The following is a 19,603-nucleotide window of genomic DNA, read 5'->3' on the forward strand; positions in this document are numbered from 1 at the left end:
GTGCCAGTGTTAGCTTGGCACACCTGGGTCCATTTTGAATGGGTTTAGATTGGGCCCATGAACGATTCAAGGTGAAGGTCTTCTATCATTACCAGTTTGGAGAGTTCCCGACTGACAGTCAAACAATAACCTTTGTCAATCTGCCTCCCACATTCTTGCCATCGCAAAACCAAAGAAATCAAAAGCCAATGAAGAAAAGGCAAATTTTAATAGCTTTCCAATTTCTTTTCTTCTGTGTTTGTTCACAGCTTCATGTGGAAGATTCATTACCTTGGAGTATCCTGGAAGGTTGGAATACTGCCAGGCCTTGCTTCCCACCTTTATTCTCTTTCAAACCCCTCCTCTTGTCTTTCATCCCTACAGACACTTGGGAATTCCTTTACTCCCTATCGTTTGAATGGCACAATCTTATTTTTGAATGAACAGTTCCAGAACATTCTACGATGTCAGTTTTTTTTTTAGGTTAGACTTACAGTGTGGAAACAGGCCCTTCGGCCCAACAAGTCCACACCGACCCGCCGAAGCGCAACCCACCCATACCCCTACATTTACCCCTTACCTAACACTACGGGCAATTTAGCTTGGCCAATTCACCTGACCCGCACATCTTTGGACTGTGGGAGGAAACCGGAGCATCCGGAGGAAACCCACGCAGACACGTGGAGAACGTGCAAACTCCACACAGTCAGTCGCCTGAGTCAGGAATTGAACCCGGGTCTACAGGCGCTGTGAGGCAGCAGTGCTAACCACTGTGCCACCGTGCCGCCCACCAGTTGAACACCAGCAGTTTGTGTTGAAGTTTAGGAAGTAGAGGTTTTTTTGTTCTGGTTTCAAGTCAGGTGGTGTGACACTGAGCGACTTGAATAGAAAGCTCCCATTTATAATTTCCAGTTTGTGCTGAAATCCAGCTGCCCATATCCTGATTCAGGTCAAGTTCAGTTTCCCCCATCATCTCTCTGTTCCCTGCACTATGTTGGATCCCACCCTCAGCCTGTGTGGAGTTTGCACTTTCTCCCTGTCTCTGTATGGGTTTCCTCCGGATGCTCTGGTTTCCTCCCATAGTCCAAAGATGCGCAGGTTAGATGGACTGGCCATAGGAAATGCAGGGGGTTGCAGGTATGAGGTGGGATGTTCTTTACAGGGTCTGTGTTGACTGGATGGGCCAAATGGCCTACTTGCACACTGTAGAGATTCTGTGATCTGGTGAAGCATTAATGGATTGATTTTAATATTCTCATTCTTGTTTTTAGATCCCTCCATAGCTACACCCCCTCCCTGTCTCTGCAGTTATTTCCAGCTCCACACCCCTCTGGGACATCTGTGCTCCACTAATTCAGGTATCATTTATATTGCCAGGGTTTGAGCTATAGGGAGAAGCTAAATAGGCTGGGGCTGTTTTCCCTGGAGCATCGGAGGCTGAGGGGTGATCTTATAAAGGCTTATAAAATCATGAGGGGCATGGATAGGATAAATAGACAAGGTCTTTTCCCTGGGGTGGGGGAGTCCAGAACTAGAGGGCATAGGTTTAAGGTGAGAGGGGAAAGATATAAAAGAGATGTAAGGGACAACTTTTTCACACAGAGGGTGGTGTGTGTGTGGAATGAGCTGCCAGAGGATGTGGTGGAGGCTGGTACAATTACAACTTTTAAGAGGCATTTGGATGGGTATATGAATAGGAAGGGTTTGGAGGGATATGGGCCGGGTGCTGGCAGGTGGGACTAGATTGGGTTAGGATATCTGGTCGGCATGGACAGGTTGGACCGAAGGGTCTGTTTCCGTGCTGTACATCTCTATGACTCTCTGACACTATCCCTGAATTTAATTGTTCCACCATTTGTTGAAAAGTGTGGTGCTGGAAAAACACAGCAGGCCAGGCAGCATCCGAGGAGCAGGAGAATCGATGTTTCGGGCATAAGCCCTTCTTCAGGAATGAGGCTGGTATGCCAAGCGGGCTGAGATAAAAGGTGGGGGGGAGGGAATTTGGGGGAGGGGTGCTGGGAATACGATAGGTGGAAGGAGGTGAGGGTGAGGGTGAGGGTGATAGGCCGGAGAGGGGGTGGGGGCGGAGAGGTCAGGAAGAAGATTGCAGGTCAAGAGGGCGGTGCTGAATCCGAGGGTTGGGACTGAGATAAGGTGGGGGGAGGGGAAATGAGGAAACTGGAGAAATCTACATTCATCCCTTGTGGTTGGAGGGTTCCTAGGCAGAAGATGAGGCGCTCTTCATCCAGCCATCGTGTTGCCATGGTCTGGCGATGGAGGAGGCCAAGGACCTGCATGTCCTTGGTGGAGTGGGAGGGAGAGTTAAAGTGTTGAGCCACGGGGTGGTTGGGTTGGTTGGTCCGGGCGTCCCAGAGGTGTTCCCTGAAGCGTTCCGCAAGTAGGCGGCCCGTCTCCCCAATATAGAAGAGGCCACATCGGGTGCAGCGGATGCAATAGATGATGTGTGTGGAGGTGCAGGTGAATATGTGGTGGATATGGAAGGATCCCTTGGGTCCTTGGAGAGAAGTAAGGGGGGAGGTGTGGGCGCAAGTTTTGCATTTCTTGCGGTTGCAGGGGAAGGTGCCGGGAGTGGAGGTTGGGTTGGTGGGGGGTGTGGATCTGACGAGGGAGTCACGGAGGGAGTGGTCTCCATGTTTTTTTTAGATTAGATTACTTACAGTGTGGAAACAGGCCCTTCGGCCCAACAAGTCCACACCGACCCGCCGAAGCGCAACCCACCCGTACCCCTACATTTACCCCTTACCTCACACTATGGGCAATTTAGCACGGCCAATTCACCTGACCCCCACATCTTTGGACTGTGGGAGGAAACCGGAGCACCTGGAGGAAACCCACGCAGACATGGGGAGAACGTGCAAACTCCACACAGTCAGTCGCCTGAGTGGGGAATTGAACCCGGGTCTCAGGCGCTGTGAGGCAGCAGTGCTAACCACTGTGCCACCGTGCCACCCACTTGAGCTACTCAAGCTTCAAGCTCTGTGTTTCCTTCTCTCTTCCTGTCTTCCCTCCTCTCAGGCACTTTTGTCAAACATACCATTTTGATCAAACTTTCTTATTTGGCTGAATATCTCTTGTACCCTGTCGAATTCGCCCTCAGATGCACAAGGCATGTCAACTACGCACTGCGACAATAAATTCAACGTTCAACTACTGCCAAAAACGAAAGGATCTGTCAGCGCTGACTGTATTTGTTGTCAGGAGTCCACGTAATCTCACGATCTGCGGTTTCCCCAGCAAATTCTCTGAGCTCTACAGGTTGCCCCTATTCCCCTGCCAATCAATCACAGTGCCATGGAACACCATACCAAAAACAATAGAGAGAGAGAAAAAAACAGCCCCCCCTCCCCCACCCCCCTGGTTGCTATGACGACACCCTCGGCAGGAGTGGCCACCTCAAGCCAGCCACTGTGACAGCAGTGATCATTAGTGCCTCCTTAAAGGGTCCTTAAAGGGACCACGCTGACAAATACACTCCTTACAAATGAGGTTACAAGTGGCGTGCCCACACACCAAGTCCAGCGCTTACATCAGCAATGTCCCTGCCATCTCTGAGGGCCACGTTCCCTTTCGCAGGGGGGAGCTGGGAGTAAGTGGTTAAGTACTTTGTTCACTGCAGGAATACGCCGCTGGGACAGGCAGCAGAGGGTTAAACCAGGAAGGAGCCGCTGGAACTGGCAGCGGAGGGTTAAACCAGGAAAGAACCGCTGGGACTGGCAGCAGAGGGTTAAACCAGGGAGACGCTGGGACAGGCAGCAGAGGGTTAAACCAGGAAGTAGTCGCTGGGACAGGCAGCAGAGGGTTAAACCAAGATGGAACCACTGGGACAGGCAGCAAAGGGTTAAACCAGGGAGACGCTGGGACAGGCAGCAGAGGGTTAAACCAGGAAGTAGTCGCTGGGACAGGCAGCAGAGGGTTAAACCAAGATGGAACCACTGGGACTGGCAGCAAAGGGTTAAACCAGGGAGACGCTGGGACAGGCAGCAGAGGGTTAAACCAGGAAGGAGCCGTTGGGACAGGCAGCAGAGGGTTAAACCAAGATGGAACCACTGGGACAGGCAGCAGAGGGTTAAACCAGAGAGACGCTGGGACAGGCAGCAGAGGGTTAAACCAGGGAGACGCTGGGACAGGCAGCAGAGGGTTAAACCAGGAAGTCAATTCAGCACAAATCACAACCTGGATGTCTGTGTGCTCTGAGCAGGAGCAGACTCACTGCAAACCCTCACCAACTTCCAAAGGATGTGAGGTGCCTTTAAGGGGCTCCTCCAGTCTCTGGGTGTAGGTGGGAGTGTTCTCTGCTCTGGCCGTGGACAGTCAATCTTCCTGGGCGCAGAAAGAAAGTGCTGGAGGCAACGAGCGAAGGATGATGGGATTTCTGTTGGGAAGTGGTCGCTGGTCTGCCTCTGCCTTAATCAATGCACTGTCAGTGAAATTCCAGTCCAGGATCGCCCAGCAAGAGAGAATTGATGAGCTTCACGTTTTGCAGCACAAGAGGTGAGACAGAGTCTCTGTTGTCTGCACAAATATCCTCCTCAGTTGATGTGGTTGGTGTTGGGGGACATTCCTGGGTTACAGAGTGAAATGGAAGTCAGGAGTTTGGTACCCATGATACCCCCTGGGAGGGGGTGGGCTCAGGGTGGACGCTGAGTGAAGGAGGATAGATGGCCATTATTAAATGACCCCCACAGCACTCAGTGTGTCAGGGCTCACATGAGATGTGTCTGTGTGGTCATAGTGGTGGATTCTGAATTGTCTCACTGCAGCCCTGCATTCCCAACAGGAATCCTTAGGTGGTGTCTCTCCCCTTTCTTGACCCAGACTGAAGCTCGCCCTGAAGTTAAGAAGGGTGCTACATAAATGCCATCTAAATGATGGCTTGGACTCCAACCTAGCCATCCTGTCCTGTTCTCCCTCAGTGAGTGATGAGACCTTTCACTGAGTAACATCAAAATCCATGGAAATGAACATGAGACAGGTCAGTGTATAACAGGCAAGTGAGGCACACAGCGTCACTGACCCAGGTTCGATTCCACCCTCAGGTGACTGTGTTCAGTTTGTACGTTCTCTCCGTGTCTGTGTGGGTTACCTCCGGGTGCTCTGATTTCCTCCCACAGTCCAAAGATGTGCAGGTCAGGGGAATTGACCGTGCTACATTGACCAGAGTGTTCAGGGATGTGCTAAACCGTGGGAAATGCAGGGTTGTAGGGACAGGGTAAGGGTGGGGGGAGGAGGTGGGTCTGGGTGGAATGCTCTCCAGAGGGTCAGTGTGGACTTGATGGGTGGAATGGCCTACTTCCCCACTATAGGGATTCAGTGAGGTGTAATAGTGTTTATGTCAGGGAGGTGTATGTCATGGAGAGTATGTTAAAAGACAGGTGTTTGACAGTTATGTGTGCTGTGGGTATATCACGGATGAATTTGGGAACAGCCAGGTTGGAATGAGGTCGTGCAGTAAGAGGTGGATCTGCATTGGGTAAGTGAGTAAAAACAGGCTGATGTGTGAAGGTTGGCTGTGTAACTGCTGTGGGCTGGTGATGAATGTTTTGAAACACGGAAGTGACAAGTCAAGCAATGTGTTCATTTCGATGTCTGCCAGGTTCACTTGTCTCGGAGTCAGAATGCTCACTTCAAGTTTCAGACCAGAGTTTTGAGCACATTAGCCAGGTTGATGCCACTTCTGTGTCAGACTGAGAGAATGCTGCTCTATCGGATATTTCTTTTATTTCTAGACACTTTTGCCTCAAATATATGTAAATATTGCCTTGCAAAAGTAAGAAATGTCTTGCATTTGCTTGTTTTACATATGTAAAGACTGCACAGAATCAAACTGTTCTGGCAACTATGCATAAATATCAAGATTATTTTGTGAATAAAATATATTTTAGAAATAAAAAAAGATCAGAAACTATGGGTTTCCTCCAGGTGCTCCGGTTTCCTCCCACAGTCCAAAGATGTGCAGATCAGGTGGATCGGCCATGCTAAATTACCCATAGTTTTAGGTGCATTAGTCAGAGGGAAATGGGACTGGGCGGGTTACTCTTCAGAGGGTCAGTGTGGACTGTTTGGGTCGAAGGGCCTGTTTCCACACTGTAGGGAATCGAATCTAATCTAACAATTTAACTGAATGGACCCCCTGTGACCAAAAGCCCTCAGACAGTGGTCTTTCCCCACTGTGCCTCGGCAGCAGCTGCCCCAAGCTTTAATTTATCCCTCAGCACATAGTCCTGGACCCTAATTCTATAAAATCTCACAGGGCTTTTAAAATTGCCCATTATTAACTTGTGTAGCGTTACATCTACTTCACAATGTGTTGGCTTACCTGGCCAAGGTCAAAGCGATAGCCCTCCAGTTTCTGCAGGAGTTTGGGATCCCACACCACAACAGCTCCAGGACAAGGCTGAGCTTATGGATCTGAGGGCCTTTGTTCTCGGCTGCACGTGGTGGTGGGGGGGGTGGGGGGGAGGTGGAGCAGTGGTGTGAGAGGGGAAGAGGTCGGGGGGGAGTTGGAGTGAGAGGGGAGGAGGTCGGAGGGCGGTGGGGGGTGGTGGGGTGAGAGGGGAGGAGGTCGGAGGGCGGTGGAGTGAGAGGGGAGGAGGTCGGAGGGCGGTGGGGGTCGGTGGGGTGAGAGGGGAGTAGGTTAGGGGCAGTTGGGGGGGTGGTGAGGTGTGAGGGGAGGGGGACGGGGTGGTTGGCGGGTGGTGAGGTGAGAGCGGAGGAGATTGGGGGTGGTTGGGGGCGGTGGGGTGAGAGGGGAAGAGGTTGGGGGCAGTGGGGTGAGAGGGGAGGAGGTCGGTGTGGTGGGGTGAGAGGGGAAGAGGTTGGGGGCAGTTGGGGGGGGTTGGGGTGAGGGGGGAGGAGGTCGGGGGGGGTGCGGTGGGGTGGGTTTGGTGCAATTTGATTGCCATTCCTCTGGCCTGGGTATTCTGCTGCGAGAGGGGCAACATCACCATCACTGAGGGTAAGGAGGTGGTGGGCAGGTGCCTCCACGTAGCAGATATAATGGACAGAAACGTTCCCCTGAGACTAATGGACATGTATGCCCTGGTGGTACAGAGTGAGTGGCTGGTGCTTTCACCGGTGCTGGTGATGTCCAGGCTGGTCATTCTGGCTGGAGACTTCAACCGTGTCATCGATGTGGGCTGGTTGATCCCGAGGGCTGACAGCAAACTTGGCTCCCTGTCCGGATCCCTGATGGAAACGATTCATGTTGCCAAGCTACACCGTGTCATCAGGGTTCCTGCGGACAGAGTGCAGCGTCGATACACGTCCATCCACTCAAGGAAACATCTCCTGTTTGTGCTCAGCGTGTTCTTGGCCAGATCCACTGACATCAAGGTTCTGCTCTGACCACTGCCTCCTGCTGGCAGACTGTCACCTACTGGATGACCCAATGGTCTGGCAAGGGAGCATGGAAGCTGAATGGGAAACCGTTGACCTGGGAAACCATTGAGGAGCTCAAAAGGGATTAGACAGATTGGAGAACCATGGAACCCTTCTTTGAGTCTGGTGGGAAACAGTCCAGAGGAGAATCAGGAGCCTCTTTCTGCTCAAAGGTGCTCAAAAGGCGAGAGAGTGAGGGGGAAAGCGACCAAATTCCAGTAAAGCATGTCGATCGTCTCGGATACCATCTGTCAAACGATACGTCAAACTGAAGTCATGCCTACCTGCTCAAGGGATCTTGCTGGGCACTGGCTAACGGCCACTTATCCGACATGACAACACATGACTGAATTCCTGACTGACTGGCTGGAAAGCACTAAGGGAGATTCGGAACGGGATAAAGTGCTTTCTCACAATTTAACTATTCTTATTGACTCATGTAGTTTGTGATCTTTTCAGTAACCAAAAAGTGCAAAGGAGAGATTGTGTACTGAGAGAGATTGTTTACTGAGAGAGATTGAGTACTGAGAGAGATTGTATACTGAGAGAGATTGTGTACTGAGAGAGATTGAGTACTGAGAGAGATTGTATACTGAGAGAGATTGTATACTGAGAGAGATTGTATTCTGAGAGAGATTAAATTCCTTAGGGTCAAATTACAGTATGGAACAAATCTGCTGCATGCTTTTATCTGTCCATGAATCATAGATGTGAGTGTGTGTTTGTGTGTGCGTGTGTGGGGGCCGGGAGGGATGTGAGTGTGTGTATTTGTGTGGGTGTGTGGGTGCGTGCGTATGGGTGTCTGAATGTGAATACGTTTGTGTGTGTGTGTATGGGTGTGCGAGGTGTGTGTGTGGGGGGAGGGGGAGAGTTCAGGCTGTGTGTGCAGGTGGGATTGTGTGTGTGTGTGTTTGTGAGAGAGAGAGATTGGCACTGTATGTGTGTATGTGCTGGGGGCTCTGTGTGTGTGTTGAATTTAATTGAATGTACGAGTAAAACGTGAGGTCTGCAGATGCTGGAGATCAGAGCTGAAAATGTGTTGCTGGTTAAAGCACAGCAGGTCAGGCAGCATCCAAGGAACAGGAAATTCGACGTTTCAGGCCAGAGCCCTACATCAGGAATGAGGAGAGGGTGCCAGGCAGGCTAAGATAAAAGGTAGGGAGGAGGGACTTGGGGGAGGGGTGATGGCGATGTGATAGGTGGAACGAGGTCAAGGTGAGGGTGATAGGCCGGAGTGGGGTGGGGGTGGAGAGGTCAGGAAGAAGATTGCAGGTTAGGAGGGCGGTGCTGAGTTCGAGGGAATCGACTGAGACAAGGTGGGGGGAGGGGAAATGAGGAAACTGGAGAAATCTGAGTTCATCCCTTGTGGTTGGAGGGTTCCCAGGCGGAAGATGAGGCGCTCTTCCTCCAACCGTCGTGTTGTTATGTTCTGGCGATGGAGGAGTCCAAGGACCTGCATGTCCTTGGTGGAGTGGGAGGGAGAGTTAAAGTGTTGAGCCACGGGGTGGTTGGGTTGGTTGGTCCGGGCGTCCCAGAGGTGTTCCCTGAAGCGTTCCGCAAGTAGGCGGCCCGTCTCCCCAATATAGAGGAGGACACATCGGGTGCAGCGGATGCAATAGATGATATGTGTGGACGTGCAGGTGAATTTGTGGCGGATATGGAAGGATCCCTTGGGGCCTTGGAGAGAAGTAAGGGAGGAGGTGTGGGCGCAAGTTTTGCATTTCCTGCGGTTGCAGGGGAAGGTGCCGGGAGTGGAGGTTGGGTGCGGACCTGACGAGGGAGTCACGAAGGGAGTGGTCTTTGTGGAACGCTGATAGGGGAGGGGAGGGAAATATATCCCTGGTGGTGGGGTCCGTTTGGAGGTGGCGGAAATGACGGCAGATGATACACTGTATACGGAGGTTGGTGGGGTGGTAGGTGAGAACCAGTGGGGTTCTGTCTTGGTGGCGGTTGGAGGGGCGGGGCTCAAGGACGGAGGAGCGGGAAGTGGAAGAGATGCGGTGGAGGGCATCGTCGATCGCGTCTGGGGGGAAATCAGCAGTCCTTGAAGAAGGAGGCCATCTGGGCTGTACGGTGTTGGAACTGGTCCTCCTGGGAGTAGACGCGGCGGAGACGAAGGAATTGGGAATATGGGATGGCGTTTTTACAGGGGGCAGGGTGGGAGGAGGTGTAGTCCAGGTGGCTGTGGGAGTCAGTTGGTTTATAGTAGATGTCTGTGTTGAGTCGGTCGCCCGAGATAGAAATGGAAAGGTCTAGGAAGGGGAGGGAGGAGTCTGAATTTGAGGTCGGGATGGAAGGTGTTGGTAAAGTTGATGAACTGTTCGACCTCCTCGTGGGAGCACGAGGCAGCGCCGATACAGTCATCGATGTAGCGGAGGAAAAGGTGGGGGGTGGTGCCAGTGTAGTTGCGGAAGATGGACTGTTCCACATATCCTATGAAGAGGCAGGCAAAGCTGGGGCCCATGCGGGTGCCCATGGCAACTCCTTTAGTTTGGAGGAAGTGGGAGGATTGAAAAGAGAAGTTATTCAGGGTGAGGACCAGTTCAGTCAGTCGAAGGAGGGTGTCAGTGGAAGGGTACTGGTTGGTGCGGCGGGAAAGGAAGAAGCGGAGGGCTTTGAGTCCTTCGTGATGGGGGATGGAGGTGTACAGGGACTGGATGTCCATCGTGAAAATAAGGCGTTGGGGACCGGGGAAGCGAAAATCATGGAGGAGGTGGAGGGTGTGGGTGGTGTCCCGAACGTAGGTGGGGAGTTCTTGGACTAAAGGGGACAGAACCGTGTCGAGGTACGCGGAGATGAGTTCAGTGGGGCAGGAGTAGGCTGAGACAATGGGTCGGCCGGGGCAGTCAGGTTTGTGGATTTTGGGCAGGAGGTAGAAACGGGCGGTGCGGGGTTGTGGGACAATGAGGTTGGAGGTGGTGGATGGGAGATCCCCTGAGGTGATGAGGTCCTGGATGGTCTGGGAGATGATGGTTTGGTGGTGGGAGGTGGGGTCATGGTCAAGGGGGCAATAGGAGGAGGCGTCCGTGAGCTGGCGTTTGGCCTCAGCAGTATAAAGGTCGGTGCACCAAACTACTACCGCGCCTCCCTTGTCTGCGGGTTTGATGGTGAGGTTGGGGTTGGAGCAGAGGGAGTGGAGGGCTGCACGTTCTGAGGGTGAGAGGTTGGAGTGGGTGAGAGGGGTGGACAGGTTGAGTCGGTTAATGTCGAGGCGGCAGTTGGCTATAAATAGATCGAGGGCGGGTAAGAGGCCAGCACGGGGTGTCCAGGTGGATGGGGTGTGTTGGAGGCGGGAGAATGGGTCGTCAGAGGGTGGGCGGGAGTCTTGGTTGTAAAAGTAGGCACGGAGGCGAAGGCGGCGGAAGAATTGTTCAATAATTGAATGTAGTTGAATTGATTGTCCCGTGTACGGAGGCACAGTGAAAAGCTTTGTCTTGTGAGCAATACAGGCAGATCACAGAGTTAAGTAGCATCGATAGTAAATAATAGGGAAACAGCAGCAAAAACAAAAACACAGATACAGGTGAATGTTAAAAGTTTGTGAGTCCATTCAGTATCTAACAACAGGAGGGTAGAAACTGTTACAAAACCGGCTGGTGTGTGTGTGTTCAGGCTTCTGTACCTTCTCCCTGATGGTAGAGGTTGTAGAAAAACATTGCCAAGGTGGGATGGATCTTTGAGAATGCTGGGAGCCTTTCCCTGACAGTGGGCCTGGTAGATGGATTCAATAGATGGGAGGTTGGCCTTTGTGATTATCCAGGCTGAGTTTACCATGCTCTGTAATGGTGTCTGATCTTGAATGGTACAGCTGCCATACCAGGTAGTGATACATCCAGACAGAGTGCTCTTGATGGCACACCTATAAAAGTTGGCAAGGGTATTCGCCGTCATGCCAAATTTCCTCAGCTGCCTGAAGAAGAAGAGACATTGTTGGGCCTTTGTCACCAGTGCGTTTACATGAAGAGTCCAAGAAAGCTTGTTGTGGATGACCACTCCCAGGAGCTTGACACTCTCCACTCTTTCCATCTCTGTGATGTTAATGTGTAGGGGAGCATGAGTAACATCCCCCCAAAGGTCAATAATGATTTCCTTGGTTTTGCCGGCATTGAGAGCTAGGTTGTTCTCGGTGCACCATTTTTCCAGCTCTTCCACCTCCCAGCTGTAGCCTGTTTCATCGCCATCTGAGACTCAACCGACTATGGTGGTGTCATCAGTGAATTTGTAAATGGCATTAGTCTGGTATTTGGTGACGCAGTCCTGGGTATACAGTGAGTACAGTAGGGGGCTGACTACGCACCTCTGGGGGTCTCCAGTGTTGAGTGTTAGTGATGATGAAATATTGTCCCCAGTCTTCACTGATTGTGGCCTGTGGGTCAGGAAACTGAGGATCCAGTTGCAGAGTGTGGGGCTTAGTCCGAGATCACTAAGTTTAGTAATCAGTCTCGAGGGGATAATAATGTTGAAGGCTGAACTGTGATTCTTACATCGCTGTTCTTGGTGTCAAGACGTTCGAGGGAGGAGTGAAGGGCAAGTGATATGGCATCTGACATGGATCAGTTGGTCCGATAGGAAAATTGGAGTGGGTCAAGAGTAGTGGGGAGGCTGGAGTTGATTAATGCCATGACCAGCCTTTCAAAGCACTTCATGACCACTGACGTTAGGGCCACTGGGCGGTAGTCATTGAGACATGCTGCATGAGCCTTCTTAGGCACAGGGATGATGTTGGCCTCTTAAAACAGGCAGGGACAGTGGCCTGCTGCAGGGAGAGGTTGAAGATGTCAGAGAAGACCTCCGCCAGTTGATCTGTGCTTACTCTGAGTGCACGGCCTGGTACTCCGTCTGGTCCCATTGCTTTCCTTGGATTCACACAAAGGAAAACTGATCTAACCTGTGATGCAGTGACTGTTGGAATAGGTTCGTTGTGTGTGTATGAGTGAGGAATGGAAGGTGTGTGTGTGTGTGTGTGTGTGTGTGTGTGTGTGTGTGTGTGTGTGTGTGTGTGTGTGTGTGTGTGTGTGTGAGTGAGAGAGAGATGGGAGCTCTGTGTGTTTGTGTGATGGGAGCTGAATGTGTGAGTGTGTGTATCTGGGTGTGTGTGTGTGTGTCTGTGTGTGTCTGTGTTTCTGTCTGTGTGTGTATTTGTGTCTGTGTGTGTCTGTGTTTCTGTGTGTTTGTGTGTGTCTGTGTTTCTGTGTGTGTCTGTGTGTGTGTGTGTTTGTGTGATGGGAGCTCTGTGTGTGTGTGTGTGTGTGTGTGTGTGTATATGCATACCATGGGAGCTGTGTCCGTGTGTGTCTGTGTGATGGGAGCTGTGTGTGTGAGTTTGATGGGAGCTGTCAGTGTGTGTGTATGTGTATGTGGGATGGGAGCTATGTCTGTTTGTGTTTGAGATGGAAGCTGTGTGTTTATGTGTGTGTGTGGTTGAGATGGGAGCTCTGTAAGTGAGTGTGTGTCTGTGTGATGGGAGCTATGTGTGTGTGTGATGGGGGCTGTGTGTGTGTGAGAGATGGGAGCTCTGTGTGTGTGTGTGTGTATGTGTGTGTGTGATAGGAGCTGTGTATGTGTGTGTCTGTGTTTCTGTGTGTGTGTGAGAGAGATGGGAGCTCTGTGTCTCTGTGTATTTGTGTCTGTGTTTCTGTGTGTGTGTGTGTTTGTGTGATGGAAGCTCTGTATGTGTGTGTGTGTGTGTGTGTGTGTGTGTGTGTGTGTGTGTGTGTGTGTGTGCGCATGCCATGGGAGCTGTGTCCATGTGTGTCTGTATGATGGGAGCTGTGTCTGTGTGTGTTTGATGGGAACTGTCTGTGTGTGTGTATGTGGGATGGGAGCTATGTGTGTGTGTGGTGGGGGCTGTGTGTGTATGTGTGCATGATGGGAGTTGTATCTGTGTACGTTTGTGTGATGGGAGCTGTGTGTGTTTGTGTGTGTGTCTGTGTGAGTGTGTGTTGGGAGCTCTGTGTGTGGGTGAGATGGGAGCTCTGTGTGTGTGTTTATGTGATGGGAGGTGAGTGTGTGTGTGAGATGGGGTCTGTGTGCGTGTGTGTGTGTGTGTATGTGTGATGGGAGCTGTGTGTGACAGCAGCTGCGTGTCTGTGTGTGTGAGAGAGATTGGAGCTGTGTGTGTGAGATGGAAGTTGTGTCTGTGTGTGTTTGTGTGATGGGAGCTGTGTGTGTGTGTGAGTGAATAGAGCTCTGTGTGTGTATGTGTATGATGGTAGCTGTGTCTACGCATGTTTGTGTGATGGATGCTGTGTGTGTGTGATGGGAGCTGTGTGCGTATGTGTGTATGATGGGAGCTGTGTGTGTGTTTGTGTGTGTGTCTGTGTGAGTGTGTGTTGGGAGCTCTGTGTGTGTATGTGAGCTGTCTGTGTGTGGTTGAGATGGGAGCTCTGTCTATGTGTGTATATATGTGATGGGAGGTGTATGTGTGTATATGTGTGTGTGTGTGAGATGGGGACTGTGTGTGTGATGGTGTGTGTGTATGGGTGATGGAAGCTATGTGCTTGTGTGATGGTGTGTGTCTGTGTGATGGTGTGTGTTTGAGAGAGATGGAAGGTGTGTGTGTTTGTGTATGTGTGAGAGAGAGATGTGAGTTCTGTATGTTTGAGATGGAAGCTGAGTCCGTGTGTGTTTGTGTGATAGGAGCTGTGTATGCGTGTGCGTATGCGTGTGCGTGTGTGTGTGCATGTGTGTGTGCGCGTGATGGGAGCTGTGTCTGTGTATATTTGTGTGATGGGAGCTGTGTGTGATAGGAGTTGTGTCTGTGTGTGTGTGATGGGCACTATGTGAGTGTGGTGGAACCTGAGTGTGTATGCGTGTGTGTGTGAGAGAGATAGCAGGTGTGTGTGTGTGTGTGTGTGTGTGTGTGTCTCTGTGTGTGTGTGTGATGGGAGTTGTGTCTGTATATGTATGTATGTGTATGTGCGTGATGGGAGCTGTGTCTGTGTGTGTGTGATGGGCACTGTGAGTGTGATGGAACCTGAGTGTGTATGTGTGTGCATGTGTGAGAGAGATGGCAGGTGTGTGTGTGTGTGCGTCTCTCTGTGTGTGTGCGCGATGGGAATTGTGTCTGTGTATGTATGTATGTGCATCTGTGTGTGGCATGTGCGTGATGGGAGCTGTGTCTGTGTGTGTGTGCTGGGAGCTGTATGTGTGTGTCTGTATATATGTGATGGGAGCTGTGTCTGTGTGTGTGTGCTGGGAGCTGTACGTGTGTGTCTGTATATATGTGATGGGAGCTGTGTATGTGTGTGATAGGAGCAGTGTGTTTGTGTGTGTGTGAAATGGAAGCTGAGTGTGTGTGTAAGCATGTGTGTGTGATGGGAGCTGTCTGTGTGTGTTTGTGTGATGGGAGCTGTGTGTGTGTGGGAGGGGGGAGCTTTGTCTGTGTGTGATGGGAGCTGTGTGTATGTGTGGGGTTGTGATGGGACCTCTGCTTGTGTGTGTGTGTCTGTGAGATGGGAGCTATGTGTTTTAATGTGTGAGATGGGAGTTGTGAGTGTGTGTGTGATGAGAGCTGTGTGTGTATATGTGAGTGTGTGTTGGGAGCTCTGTTTGTGTGATGGGAGGTGTGTGAGTGTGTTTGAGGTGTTTGTGTGTGATGGGAGCTCTGTGGTAGTGTGTGTGTGTGTGGGATGGGAGCTGCGAAGGTGTGCGTGTGTGATGGGAGTTGTGTGTGTATGTGTTTGTGTGATGGGAGCTGTGTGTGTGTGTGATGGGAACTGTGTCTGTGTGTATATGTGTGTGTGTGTGATGGGAGCTGTGTGCGTCTCTGTGTGTGTGATGGGAGCTGTGTGTGTATTTGTGTATATGTGTATGATGGGAGCTGTGTGTCTGTGTGTGTATGATGGGAGCTGTGTGTATGTGTGATGGGAGCTCTGTGTGTGTGTGTGTGTGTGTGTGTATATGCATGAAGGGAGCTGTGTGCCTGTGTGTGTCTGTGATAGTGTGTGTGTATGTGGGAGATGGGAGGTGTGTTTATATGTGTAAGAGAGAGATGTGAACTCTGTGTGTGTGTGTGTGTTTGTGAGATGGTGTGTGTGTATATGTGGGATAGGAGCTGTGTGCTTGTGTGTGTGTGAGAGAGATGGGAGGTGTGTGTGTGTGGTTGAGATGTGAGCTCTGTGTGTTTGAGAGGAAGCTGAGTCTATGTATGTTTGTGTGATGGGAGCTGTGTGTGTGCACGCGCATGCGATGGGAGCTGTGCCTGTGTGTGTGTCTGTGTGTTGGGTGCTGCATGTGTATGTGTGTGTGATGGGAGCTGTGTCTGTGTGTGTCTGTGGGATTGGAGATCTCTGTGTGTGTGTGATGGGATGTGTGTGTGTGTACTGGGAGGTGTGTGTGTGATGGGAGCTGTGTAGGTGTGTGCGTGTGTGATGGGAGCTTTGTGTGTATGTGTTTGTGTGGTGGGAACTGTGTCTCTGTGTGCATGTATGTGTGTTTGATGGGAGCTGTGTGTGTGTGATGGGAACTGTGTCTGTGTGTGTGTGTGATGAGAGCTGTGTGTGTGTTTGTGTATATATGTGCGATGGGAGCTGTGTGTCTGTGTGTGTGTGAATGGAGCTGTGTGTGTGTTTGTGTATATGTGTGAGATGGGAGCTGTGTGTCTGTGTGTGTGATGGTAGCTGTGTCTTGTGTGTGTGATGGTAGCTCTGTGTGTGTATGTGTGTCTGTGATGGTGTGTGTGTGAGAGATGGGATGTGTGTTTGTGTGTGTAAGAGAGAGATGTGAACTCTGTGTGTGTGTGTGTGTGTGTATATGTGATAGGAGCTGTGTGTGTGTGAGAGAGATGGGAGGTGTGTGTGTGGTTGAGATGTGAGCTCTGTGTTTGTTTGAGAGGAAACTGAGTCTATGTATGTTTGTGTGATGGGAGCTGTGTGTTTGTGCACGCGTGCGCGATGGGAGCTGTGCCTGTGTGTGTGTCTGTGTGATGGGTGCTGCGTGTGTATGTGTGCGCGATGGGAGCTGTGCCTGTGTGTGTGTCTGTGTGATGGATGCTGCGTGTGTATGTGTGTGTGATGGGAGCTGTGTCTGTGTGTGATGGGAGCTGTGTGGGTGTGTGTGCATGTGTGTGGGGTGGGAGCTGTGTCTGTGTGTGTGATGGGAGCTGTGGCTGTGTGTGTGATGGGAGCTGTGTGGGTGTGTGTGATGGGAGCTGTGTCTGTGTGTGTGATGAGCTGTGTGGGTGTGTGCGCATGTGTGTGTGAGATGGGAGCTGTGTCTGTGTGCGTGTGTGATGGAAGCTGTGTGTGTGTGTGTGAGATGGGAGCTGTGTCTGTGTGCGTGTGTGATGGAAGCTGTGTGTGTGTGTGTGAGATGGGAGTTGTGTGGTTGTGTGTGTCTGTGTGTCTGTGTCTGTGTGTGAGACATGGGAGCTGTATCTATGTGTGTATATATGTGTGTGTGAATGGAGCTGTGTGTATGTGTGTGATGGGAGCTGTGTCTGTGTGTGTTTGTGTGAAGGGAACTGTGTATTTATATGTGTATGATGTGAGCTGGGAGGTGTGTGTGTTGGGAACTGTGTGGTTGTGTGCGTGTGTGTGTGGGATGGGAGCTGCGTGTGTGTTAGGAGCTGTGTGTGTGTCTATATGGTATGAGATGGGAGCTGTGTCGGTGTGTGTGATGTTAGCTGTATATGTGTGTTTGTGTGATGGGAGCTGTGTGGTTGTGTGTGTGTGAGATGGGAGCTGTGTCTGTGTGTGTATATATGTGTGTGTGATGAGAGCTGTGTGCGTGTGCGTGTGTGTATGATGGTAACTGTGTATCTGTGTGTCTGTATATGTGTGTGATGGGAGCTGTGTGTCTGTGTGTGTGTGAGATGGGAGCTGTATGTGTGTGTGTGTCTGTGTGTGATGGGAACTGTGCCTGTGTGTGTATGTGTGTGTGTGATGGGAGCTGTGTGTGTCTGTATGTGTGATGTGATCTGGGAGGTGTGTGCTGGATGTGTGTGTCTGTGTGTGCTGGGAGGTGTGTGTGTGTGTGTGTGTGTGTGTGTGTGTGTTACATACACACAGACACATAGCTCCAATCACACACACACAGAAACACAGCTCCCATCGCACACATATACACAAACACATACACAGCTCCCATCAAACATACACAGACACACACAACTCCCATCACACACACACATACACACATAGACACAGTTCCCATCACACACACTGTGTGTGTATTTGTGTATATGGGTGTGATGGGAGCTGTGTGTCTTTGTGTGTGATGGGAGCTGTGTGTGTATGTGTGTGTGTGTGTTGTGTGTGTTTGAATGGAACTGTGTGTCTGTGTGTGTGATGGTAGCTGTGTCTCTGTGTGTTCGTGTGGTGGGAGCTATGTGTGTATTGATGGAAGGTGTGTGTGTGATGGGAGGTGTGTGTGTGTGTGTGTGTGTGTGTGTGTGTGTGTGTGTGTGTGTGTGTGTGTGTGTGTGTGTGTGTGTGAGAGAGAGATGGGAGGTGTGTTTGTATGTGTAAGAGAGAGATGTGAACTGTGTGTATGTGAGAGATGGTGTGTGTGTATATTTGTGATAGGAGCTGTGTGCTTGTGTGTGTGTGTTGGAGATGGGAGGTGTGCGTGTGTTTGAGAGGAAGCTGAGTCTATGTGTGTTTGTGTGATGGGAGCTATGTGTGTGTGGGGGGGGTTGAAATGGAAGCTCTGTTTGTGTGTGTGTGTGGTGGGAGCTGTGTGGCTGTGTGCGTGTGTGTGTGGAATGGGAGTTGTGTCTGTGTGTGCGTGTGTGATGGGAGCTGTGTGTGTGTCTGTGGGGGTGTGTGTTGGGAGCTGTGTGTGTTTGTGTGATGGGAGCTGTGTGTATATGTGTGTATGATGGGAGCTCTGTGTGTGTGTGTATGTGTGTGTGTGATGGTGTGTGTGTGTGTGTGATGGTGTGTGTGAGAGAGAGAGATGGATGGTGTGTATGTTTGTGTGTGTGTGTGAGAGAGAGATGTGAGATGTGTGTGTGTGTTTGAGATGGAAGCTGAGTCTGTGTGTTTGTGTGATAGGAGCTGTGTGTATGTGTGTGTATGTGTGAGCATGTGCGTCTGTGTGTGCGTGGTGCAATGGGAGCTGTGTCTGTGTGTGTTTGTGTGATGGGAGCTGTGTCGGTGTGTGTGTGTGTGTGTGATGGGCGCTGTGTGTGTGTGTGCGTGTGTGTGTGTGTGTGTGAGAGAGATGGCAGGTTTTTTTTGTGTGTGTGTATGTTGGGAGCTCTGTTTGTGTGTGTGTGCCTGTGAGATGGGAGCTGTGTGTGTATGTGATGGGAGCTGTGTATGTGTGTGATGGGAGCAGTGTGTTTGTGTGTGGTGAGATGGAAGCTGAGTCTGTGTGTCTGTGTAATGGGAGCTGTGTGTGTGCTCTTGCGTGTTGGGAGCTGTGTCTTTGTGATGGGTGCTGTGTGTGTGATGGGAGCTGTGTCTGTGTGATGGGTGCTGTGTGTATATGTGTGATGGGAGCTGTGTCTGTGTGATGGGTGCTGTGTGTGTATATGTGTGATGGGAGCTGTGTCTGTGTGATGGGTGCTGTGTGTGTATGATGGGAGCTGTGCCTGTGTGATGGGTGCTGTGTGTGTATGTGTGTGATGGGAGCTGTGCCTGTGTGATGGGTGCTGTGTGTGTATATGTGTGATGGGAGCTGTGTCTGTGTGATGGGTGCTGTGTGTATGTGTGTGATGGGAGCTGTGTCTGTGTGATCGGAGCTGTGTGTGTATATGTGTGATGGGAGCTGTGTCTGTGTGATGGGTGCTGTGTGTGTATGTGTGTGATAGGAACTGTGTCTGTGCATGTTTGTGTGATGGGTGCTTGTGTGTGTTTGTGGGATTGGAGATGTGTGTGTGTGCTGAGAGGTGTGTGTGATGGGAGCTGTGTGGTTGTGTGCGCGTGTGTGTGGAATGGGAGCTGTGTCTGTGTGTCCGTGTGAGATCGGAGCTGTGTGTGTATCAATGGAGCTATGTCTGTGTCTGTGTGTGATGGTAGCTGTGTATGTGTGTGTTTGTGTGACGGGAGCTGTGTGAACATGTGTATGATGTGAGCTGTGTGTGTCTGTGTTTGTGTTGGGAGGTGTGTGTGTGATGGGAACTGTGTGGTTGTATGCACATGTATGTGGGATGTGAGCTGTGTCTGTGTGTGTGTGTGATGGGAGCTGTGTGTGTGTCTATGTGTGTTGAGTTGGGAGCTGTGTGGTTGTGTGTGTGTGGTTGTTGATGGGTGCTGTGTGTGTGTGAGAGAGAGAGATG

General features: G+C 51.0%; 1 protein-coding gene across 3 annotated transcripts in view; it reads left to right on the forward strand.

The window, feature by feature from the left end:
* Positions 1–3,704: 3,704 nt before the first annotated feature.
* The window catches only part of LOC132827683 (transient receptor potential cation channel subfamily V member 6-like), a 73,027-nt gene continuing 57,128 nt past the window's right edge, over positions 3,705–19,603 (forward strand). The window contains exon 1 of one of the 3 annotated variants that reach the window (XM_060844339.1): positions 3,705–4,491. In XM_060844339.1, the coding sequence (XP_060700322.1) occupies positions 4,361–4,491 (131 nt within the window). In that variant the 5' untranslated portion in view covers positions 3,705–4,360. Of the gene's footprint in view, positions 4,492–4,890; positions 4,973–5,356; positions 5,471–19,603 lie in introns of those variants that run through there. The other 2 variants (XM_060844341.1, XM_060844340.1) reach the window with 2 other exon arrangements.

The sequence above is a fragment of the Hemiscyllium ocellatum genome, chromosome 25 (assembly GCF_020745735.1).
Source record: "Hemiscyllium ocellatum isolate sHemOce1 chromosome 25, sHemOce1.pat.X.cur, whole genome shotgun sequence".
In the NCBI taxonomy this organism is placed as follows: domain Eukaryota; kingdom Metazoa; phylum Chordata; class Chondrichthyes; order Orectolobiformes; family Hemiscylliidae; genus Hemiscyllium; species Hemiscyllium ocellatum.